At 42.1% G+C, this 9936-nt stretch overlaps 1 protein-coding gene across 1 annotated transcript; it reads right to left on the reverse strand.

Moving 5' to 3' along the window:
* Nucleotides 1–72: 72 nt before the first annotated feature.
* Nucleotides 73–9591, reverse strand: tgm2b (transglutaminase 2b). The gene is made up of 13 exons (XM_037491198.2): nt 9461–9591; nt 6156–6335; nt 5079–5297; nt 4183–4301; nt 3634–3762; nt 3327–3504; nt 3027–3159; nt 2683–2786; nt 2339–2578; nt 1854–2129; nt 1606–1766; nt 1163–1299; nt 73–509 (listed from the first exon to the last, which is right to left on the reverse strand). The coding sequence occupies exons 1-13, from the start codon at nt 9468–9470 to the stop codon at nt 359–361; spliced, it is 2037 nt and encodes a 678-aa protein (XP_037347095.2). The 5' UTR covers nt 9471–9591; the 3' UTR covers nt 73–358.
* Between the last annotated feature and the right edge of the window lie 345 nt (nt 9592–9936).

Here is a 9936-nt window from a genome sequence, read left to right on the forward strand (position 1 = left end):
TTTTCGAAATTTCAAAATTAATTCCGACAGTAAATAACATATTCATGATTGAAACTACTCCACAACGCTACGCCTGATGCCTAATCAACTTTATTGTGGGACCTATAATGCCAGCCATTACAGTACATATTCATTTAGAAGTTTTACATGCAATCAATCAGTGAGTAAAAAGTGTCCACGTTAACATACGTATGGTTCTGAATTAAAAAATATATATATGAAGCCATGATGATATACGTTGAGATTCAAAAGTGTTTAGATGGAAAAGCATTTATGCATTGAACTGGTTAATTGGTTAACAATTCTGACTTCAGAGCAACAATACTGTCATCAGTTTCTCTGCGTAGGTTTAGAGGCTTTATTTTCCAATAATGACATTTCTGTAGCCCTTGACGTGACACAACTTGTTGCTGTCGAAGTCGACCACCAGCTTTCTCAGCCCAGAGTGGGTGGGTGTGAAGTAAATTTTCACCTTGGCATCTTCCCCAGGTGCCACTGAGGAGCCCAGCCTGTAAGGTAAATATTTGGATATGAAGTCTTTGACACACACTTACATTGCATTCCTCTGATTGCATAAATATTTAGATAATCTATTAACACTGGATCTTGACATTTTTGCCTATTTATGGAGTAATGTGAATGGAGCTGAAGTGTTTGAACTCAGCAGAGGACAAAAGGTAGAATTATTCTTTAATAACATTTTTATTCACCAGAGCATTTGCCCAACGACGGCAGTGACTTGAATAATTTATTGTGCGGAAACATGCTTTTTCTTACTTTGATCAATGAAGGAGATCAATTTAAATCATAAAGCTATTATTGATGAGTATTAACTAGCCATCTCTAGGGGTATTTCAATTTAGTCTGTCAACATCTCATCTCTGCCCCAATAGAGGATACTGCGGTCTATGTTTTATATTTATCAGAGACAGAAACACTCTTCTGGCTACAGGTGCAAATCCAGCCAAAAATCTGAAGGGTGCATCGAGACTATGGTAACGAATCTTGAAACCCACTAAGACCAGAGGGCAGAAGGCACACTGGGTTTGTTTGGTGAGCAAACTCTTGGTTGCTCTACGTCCTTTCACTTATTTGGAATGTTTACTGTTTCTTTGTCTTGTCTGTGCGAGTGGATAATGATCATCTCTAGTACTCATACAACCTCTCAGAGATGACCTGTCCTGCAGTGAGGTTGGCCCCCTCGATGCTGAAGCAGCAGTTGTCCAGCGTCTCTGGCAGAGGGTTTCGGAGGGTGATCTCTGCAGCCAGCTTTCGGTTCTCCTTCGGTTCCCCCAGGATCTGTAGACAACCATCCAGGTGTTAGTTTATGAAAGCAACTTATTAAGCATGTCCCGCTCCTGCTTGGACCGGGCTTTGTTCTCATGTGTTTGTGGTAAAAGGTGTCGGTGTTCAAATACTGTAATCCTGTACAAACGTAACCTTGGAACGGCGCAGACGTGGCCCTTATTTGGTGATACATTTTCTATACATTTCAAGGGCTTGTTTTGACTTTTAAAATGGACTTTACATATGTGAATGTTTCGTTATCATTCGTGAAAAGTTGTCACAGGTCTGCATCTCTACTTTGCACTTCCCAGTACTCACTCTGACTTTGATTTCAGGATTGTCCAGGACGATGTTTCTCACTGCCATCGTTGAATCTCCAGTGGAGTAGTCTATCAGCAGGGCTGCCAGACGGATCAAGTTGTCTTCTTTGAGGAGGCCACCATACTTTGAGTAGTTCAACCTTAGTGCAACTCGCCTATCTAGAAGGAAATGTACAACATATTGAATACAATTCTCAGTGACGGATTGAGGGAAGGTTAACGCCACAGTGTTTGCTGTTGGCTCACCTTCTCCCGGTGAGAGTTCAACGTTGAGCAAATCTTTAAAACCACAATTCTCTCCCAGAGTGCCGTTGTAGGATACGGCACAGGATCCAAACACCAGGCGGCACTTCCTGATGCTTTGAGTGTTGTTTGTTACCACAGCAAACACATCAAAGTCACAGCCCTTCCTCATGTCGGTTGTCACCTTGATAGTGAGGTGCAGGCCTTCATTTTCCTGCTGATGAAGCAGCTTGTTTTGGTGGTTGGCCTTCCTGAAAGCCTCGCGCTCTTCATCAGAGCCTGTAAATGTACGAGCAACAACATCGCACAGTGAGTAACTTCAGCTTCAAGCATCACAAGAATGCATCGTCTCCATATTTGAAATTATGGATCGGCTGTATAAGTAAAGGAGCTCAAACCCAACCTCCAGGAGTAATACACACACTGACAAGGAATGTAAGTATTTACACAGCAAGTGAGCTGGCAGTTCCTTCAGCGGTGCCCCCTACCTTCAGGGTACTTGTACAGATGAGTGATGTCCTCCCTGGCGTCACTGCCAACACTCTTTGTGCTGATCTTCTGGCCCACCGATGTAGTGTTAGTAACTTTCGATGTGCTTCCGTCTTTTTTCTTCATGATGGTGGTGACGTCAGCGTTGACCTCAGCAAAGACGAATGGGGCGTCATACTTGAAGGTAAGCTCGCCTTCCTTGATGGCCCTGACCGGGATAGGGCCGCAGCAGTACGTTCCTAAAGGCACAAGGAAAATGACAGAAATCGAAGAACAACCTCTTTGAGGACGTGCCTCGATCAAAAGAAGCTCCACGGGTTCATTGATGCGGCGTGTTCCTTACCTTCGCTCTTCTCCTGAGGTGTAGGGTCACTGGCCTGCCAGCCGTTAAACTCCGATTTGAAGTCAGGCCGGGTCATCCAGCTCTCCACCCAGCAGTGAAAGTTCCTACAGACACAATACACACCATAAGCTGGATTCACGCAAACATTGCACTGTGGAAAAACAAAATTGGAATTTAAATATTAATATTGCTTCATTGTACACTTAAATCTCTTCTAGTGATGCATTGTAATACAACCCATGTCTCTTTTCGTATGAGTTGTTAAAACATTTAAAGTAAATTGATGCTGCAACACCATGTGTCTTACTGTGATATTAGACACGGTACATGAAAAGTCTTCCTACCAGAGCATTTCTTTGGCCTGAATGAGATCTCCATTTTCGTTAATGACGCGTTCAATCACCAGGTCGCCGTTGCTGTCGTGGGCCGACAGGTAGTTGGTGACGACTCGGCAGGGAATGCCGAGAGCCCTGGAAACTAACAGGGTGAAAAGAAGAAAAAAAACAGCTTGAGCATGAGCTTTTCCAGCGGTCGCGCAAAGTGAATGTCAGAAATACCGACTTATATGGTGTTGTGTCTGCTTGAGACAAATCACATGTGTTTTCCTGTGATAGGCCACCAAGCTCCACCGCTTCCTATCTTACTTGAACAGGCCACTGCAGCAAACACCCAGCACTGGCCGTAGCGAACAGGCTGACAGGCCTGTGTCTCCCAATTGCGCAGAATCTCCACACTGCCTCTCCAGAACATGGGGCTGATACCTCCTTCATAACTATCTGCCCATTTTCCCAGCAACACCCCTTTGTCATCATTACAATTCACCTAACAAGCAAACAACAGAAGAAGTGAAAACCATAATATTTTTATTTATGTATTGCACACACATAAACCCATCTAAAAACTACTAAAAACAGTAAATGCAATTGAGATATGAAAAGGAACACAACTTGCCATGGCACTGAGCACTCTGGAAACATAAATGGGATTTCTCCTCCCTGAACAGTCCTTCCCAGGATTTTTCAGATATTTAGGATTCATGTCCAGAATCCTCAGACAGATGTCAAGGATTCCACTTTCAAACTGTACAGAAAATGCAGCTGATTAGCTGTTTGTCAGTGATGCAAGTGTAGAGGTGGAACATATGTATTTATTTATAAGAACCAAGGTCAGGCATGTTCTCTTCTAGAGAGAAAAACACATGGCAATGTGCAACTACGTCAAGCTCAAAAACTGCACGCCTCAGGTATTGCTCTGCTTATTCCAAACTGGTCAAACTATGTCAAAGAGCAGGCTGGAAACGATAACACTCCTCAGACTTTATGAGACCCAGAGACCCAAAGATCTCGGTTCTTTTCAATGTCAAACGTCAGAAATGACTGCCTGAACACGCTTACAGTATGCACCTTATCATGAATAACTTTTCCCTTATCAGGATGACAGTGTTTCATACTTTAGTGTGAGATGAAGTGAGGTTGACAGGGTCAGTGTTGGTGTTGGTACCTGGCCAAAGTTCCAGGGAGTTGGTACGGGATATTTGGAGCTGCCTCTGTAGATGATTCCATCCTGAGACAAGACATACTCATCCAGACTCCTTTTATCGTCCAAAAAAACTGAATCGCCTGTTGCCAAGAAACAATGCAATACAATAACACCGTTAGATGCATCATGACTTGTGAAAAAAGAAGCACACATAGTGTGTTCATAAGTTAAAATTTTGAATACCCAATTAATCAAAAGGAATAGTTTATCACTTTGGAAAATAACATTATTTGCTCTAGAGAATCAGTATTGCTCTCTTATTTGCCGATTGAAAATTAAGCCACATCCAGAACCATGTTACCTTAGCTTAGTGATTAGTGGAAACTGTAAGCATAAAGAGACATCTAATGTTTAAAAAACAACCCAACAACACCTGTACTGTAAGTTCACCACTCACTGGTTGCCTGGAAAGCCCACAGTGATGACACACAGGAAGTGACTACTCCCAGTCAACAAATAGTCTGACTCCCAGTTATACATTTTGTATCTCTTTGAGTTAAATAAAAACACAACATGTCTTTTCATGAGGTCTAGAGGTGCTAGTCAGTGGATTTTGTTACTCACCAGGCTTTCTGTTTCCATTATTTTTTTCTAAGCTTAACAGTGGTACTTTTTATAGATGGGCATAAAAATAAAAAATGATCATATCTACAGATATTATGAACCATTACTTAAAAATAAGATTATTATTATTATATTAAACAGCAACCCGTCCCGTGTATAAACTAATCCCTGCACCGTGGCTGCTGACTAGTTGCTGACTCGAAAGCCCTCAGTGGAACGAAACATGATCATCAAAGCACTCTGCAGACAGTTATCCCCGACATGACATCTTGATGCATGGTCTGTTTGCCCACCTGTGCACCAAGGGTTAAAGAGCAGGATAAACTCGATCCGCGCCGATCGCCCCAGGGTCAGGGTGTAGCGGCCTATGGGTGCGTCGGGGGCCGAGCAGATGGACAGGGCCACCATGTCCCCGGGGGGACTGGTGACAGCGGCGCTCCAGCAGGAAGGGTCAATGTTGGCAGACAAGCAGAAGACGGCCCTTGTGCCGTACTGCTCCGAGGGTTGAGGACCTGCGTGTAAAAGCGATTAAAAAGATTTGTGTAATTTTCACTGTTTTGTTAAACAGTTCAAACATCTGCAGAATATCGCCTCGTGCAAAACTTTGTAATGGAATTTTACTGTGAACATAGTTGTTTGGAACTCAAGTCATGTGTGACCCGAGTTCATAATTGAATTCTGGTAAATTACGTAAACCTAAAATCATCTTTGTTCCCTCAAGTTCAGGCTGGGATTAAGGGTCTGACTTGGCTCGATAAAACATATTTGACGTTCAAAGGCTGATAATATTATCTATCATCATACACATGCATTTTTTGGCAGGGAGAGTATCCTGTTTTGGATTAAATGGCAAGTAACAGCCGTCTTATCCAAACATGGAGGAGAAGAGACATAGTTTCTTAGGGTTGGCAGCAGCAGTACATTATCTGGGGCTCCCAACAATAATAGTCAAGTTCACTAACATTTGCAGAAAAAAGGGGAGGAGGGGAAGTTAGGGGTGTTGGAATGGAAAAAAAACTGAAAAACATCTTCCAGCTGCTGAATATGTTCCCCTGGTAAAAGCCAGTGTCAGAGTCACTGAAAACCTAATATGGGAAAATAACTTCCTTTTCCTTTCAACCAACAATACCAACCCCTCCCCGTCTCACATCCGAAATCACAACAGCTTGCCAAGAAAACAATATCTGCAGAAACCGAGAGTGGGTTCAAAACTGACCTCCTGAATGAAAGGGGTTTTTAGATAATTGTCCTGATGCAAACGGCTGAAAATATGTGAACAGAAACTTTAACATCCAAAAGAACTCTCAAATAATTACACACAGCATGTGGTTTCTCATGAGGAAAATTGCAATCTTTTTTTATGACTCTACCTGTCTCTGCAATGCAGTCAAGAGAGCTGACTCCGGGTTGGTAGTTTCCGGAGTGAAGGTACAGGCTGATTGTGAACGTTTGGCCCCTCCTCACAATCAGACGGTCCACGCCGTTGAGATCGGTGGAATGGTCCGTGTTGTTGAACTCACACTCCAGGTCCCAGCGATCGATGTCCAGAGCTTAAAAGAAGGTTGACACAGCTCGTAAAGTAAAGTTTTTATAACACGTTTCTGAAATGCGTCAAACACAGAGGTAGGACAATCACTAGTGTTTTGTACTCAATATCCTTTTAACAACACATAACTAATTATAGACTTTTGGTCAATGCACAACGGACTTCTTTTGTATTCAAGAATTTTTGTAGTGTTCTACAACAAATGAATAAAATCCTACGTAGCCTTTCAAAGGTGTCTCTTTATATACATTACATCTATTTGGAACACCTTATCTTGAAATTCATTTTGGTTTAATAGGAGAACAATGGACGGTATGGAGCACTTTAAATGCCAAAATAAAATCTTGATGAAGTGCAACTTATGAAACATCGCTTTGTATAGAAGGGGTATTGAACAGAATTCACGTAGCCGAACAATTACAATAAACTATTTTCTGGTAGACTTGGGGTGAATCGACCAGAAGATTGTAGATTGCTTGAGGCTGGATCTGTATCATGTATGTTTTTTTCATATTTTATACATTTCATCAGATGTTCATGATCATTTTATTTTCATGAGTTATTTAACGATTCTAACGGTTTACAATCATATCCTCAAAGTCACTAAAAATATGGTGGAAACAGCCGGACACCTTCACGCATTCATTGATGTCAACGTACTATGGATTTAACACAAAGTAAACACATGCTGAGAGTCACTCCCTGTTAAGTGTGCAAACACACAACCACTCCTTCTCTCCACGGCGCACCAGTGACTAAAATTGTCCCACCCTTTGATTTCCTGTTTGTGGGGAAAGTTCAGTTAAACGTTGTAATTTCTTCATGGTTCCCCCTGCTCCATGACATGTGAGTAGGTGAACTTGTGCCCGTGTATCGGTCCGTGTTGTTAAGAAAAGCCCTGGAGACAGGTTGTAGTGTCAATGCTAGACTTGACTTGGGTAAACAAAGACTTCATTGTAAAGACTTCCTGCTGTTTAACATCGGGAAGTCCATCATTCCTCCGTATTTATCATGGCTGTTGTGTTTTACTGCTCTCCACCTTGGGGCAGGTCATAAATGGAGATGTTTTAGTGTAACTAATTGGGGCAAATGCCTTAAATCTGGCAGCACTCAGTACTCTCGGACAGCTGCAGATTGCAGTCAGTGGATCACCGGGGCTTTGCGGCCTAGCCCATACACATTCTCAAAGAGTTTAACTTATATTTGATTCGCAGATAATTAAAATGTCAGAATGTTATTCGAGCACAGTCGAACAGATGGAGGAACCATCTGATGAAATAAATACTGTATCTCACTTGGGGGAAAGAAATCTGTCTACACGTTTTCCTTTTGAAGAGAGGAGAGAGTTTTACTGTCTGGTTGCACTTCATGGCAAGAAATTCCAATAAAACAGGTACTCAGCTTACAGAATGTGAAATCTATTACAAAGATTAATGACACGTGACAGTCCAAGACCCCGGACCTTCAGAAACAACAGGCTAATATTGAAAAAAAGGTAACTGTCATACTTTCTGTGTAGTTATTCAGGTGTTTTTGTGGCTTTATAATTAATATAAAAGAAAATTACTTTGCATTTGTTCCAAAAACCCCATTAAAACATTATGTGTGATTCTAGATGAAGCAGTTAAGGCAGCGGATGGTGTACATGCGTGATGCAAAGCCAAACTCAATGCATTTTATTGCAGTTTTTTTTTCTCTTGGTTTACATAACTTGAAGCAACACAACGCTCTGATATGAAATGCACGGGCAAAGATTGCTCAGGCTCGACCCTGCCTTAACCTTTAAATGCTGTACACTCCCAGGCTTCAGTCCCACTCTACCAACTAGGACCCACACACAGAGGGGCTGTCTCAGTAAGCAGCACTGAGGACATTAAAACAAGCTGGTGATAAATAGTCATTGGAACAGTAAACACTATTTGAAGCCTGGAAAAATAAATACGTTCCCATTAGAATGAATGGATTTTTCAGTCTCTCAGGTAACACTCATGTTGACTTTAGAGCTCCATCACAGACACTTTCAATTTGAACAAAAAGCTTTGTAAATATATTTCAACTAAATGCTTTATTAAAACATTTCAGCTAAATGCTTTGTAAAATTCCAACAGACAGAAAATAGGTCACACAGATGTATCACTATGGTGGTCATTCAACTCATTTTGGCTGTGCTATTTACTGTTATTTGTATTTGTGTGTAGCATGAATATGCTCAAATAGACATCTTCCTCACATCCTGCAGCCATGTGAAGAATACATATTTACCCAGGGCAAAACCATTTTTTTTAATGATTTCACAACCTATTCCAGTTCGTGGTTCTATTTTCTGTTAAATGCATCAGTGAAAGTTTTGTGTTACCATTCTGGTTTGGAATGTCCAACAGCTCTCGGCATGTTAGTCCTTTTGCCTGGACATGCACACACGTCAAAGACATGTTTACAACCTTTGAAGGTGATTGTGAGTAATCTGGAGGTTTAGCTACTTTCATTTGTTATGAGTTGGGAAGGTCGTTGTTTTAAGGGTAATTTGTAGGGTGGTGTGTGCGTGCCTCTAAAGAAAGGAACAGTTGACTGGCAGCCACTACAGCTGCTTAGAGCATCTATTATGAGTGTCCCATCGGGGCGCCATCAATCGACGGCACGACCATGAGGGGGAAACTTTTTTCACATGCATCGGCTTATAGATCTCTGATGAACGTTTGCTAAAGAGAAAATTGTTCCTGCAGCTTTGAAAGCAGCTCACACGGGGGGGGGGGGGGGGGGGGATGATGCGTGCAGGCATGTGATGACTTTAGACTTCACACCCCTGTTATTCTCAGACATCATGTCTACAGCATGCTTACAGACAAGGCTTTGTGAAAGCTTCACCTTCCTTGTCATCAACTTTTTGGTACTATTAAAAACCGAGCAACATCATACTTTAAGTTCCATTAAAACAAACTATTTCCATAAAAGGAAATAGTGGGAAGAGAACTTCAAAGCAAAGTCCTTGGGGGACTGACTTGTTGAATGCATGCAGCGTGTGTATTTTTAACCATCTAATAATAAACTACCATCCGACTTATTTTTAAATTGCAAATACCTTTGCCAAATGTGACCCAGTTTGAAAGATAAAAGTAGGGTGCAGCTTACCTTGTGCCATGACTGCTGCTGCTGCTGCTGCTGCGTTCTGCGTTCACTGTGAGTCGCCGACTCTGAGGGAAATAATGTGTGCAGCTTCCCGTGGTTATCTCGGTCTTATTTGTAGGTCCTGGCGGTGGGCGTGACGCGACCCTCCGCTCCGCAGAACCCCCTCACCCTCTTTCGCGCGCGTGTGCACACACGTACGCGAGCGCCTTGCAGCGTGGGAGCATCCTCCAGGTGAATCATTGCAGGGGCGCACTTTCCGTCAGACCGATGACTTTTTCGGCAATTGCATGGTTACCAAAGAAAATTGGGACATAAACCGCAGACCCCAGACTGCATATTCCGCTTCTGCATATTGTTTTGATCTAGGAGTGACCTTGTGTTATCTTTTTAGTGAATATTTTTTCTTGCTTTTATAAATTTGCTTGTCAACAAAACCCACGAAACGGAAGAAGAAAAAAAAATTAAAAACAATTCACGTT

This window comes from Pungitius pungitius, chromosome 8, assembly GCF_949316345.1.
Source record: "Pungitius pungitius chromosome 8, fPunPun2.1, whole genome shotgun sequence".
NCBI classification, from domain to species: Eukaryota; Metazoa; Chordata; class Actinopteri; order Perciformes; family Gasterosteidae; genus Pungitius; species Pungitius pungitius.

What these genes read in the sequence shown, in the direction of transcription:
- tgm2b (XM_037491198.2), bottom strand. An exon ending in CAGGCCAAAGAAATGCTCTG is followed by an intron (nt 2,787 to 3,026) that starts GTAGGAAGACTT and finishes TTGTGTCTGTAG; the next exon opens with GAACTTTCACTGCTGGGTGG. An exon ending in TGAACTCTCACCGGGAGAAG is followed by an intron (nt 1,767 to 1,853) that starts GTGAGCCAACAG and finishes ATTTCCTTCTAG; the next exon opens with ATAGGCGAGTTGCACTAAGG.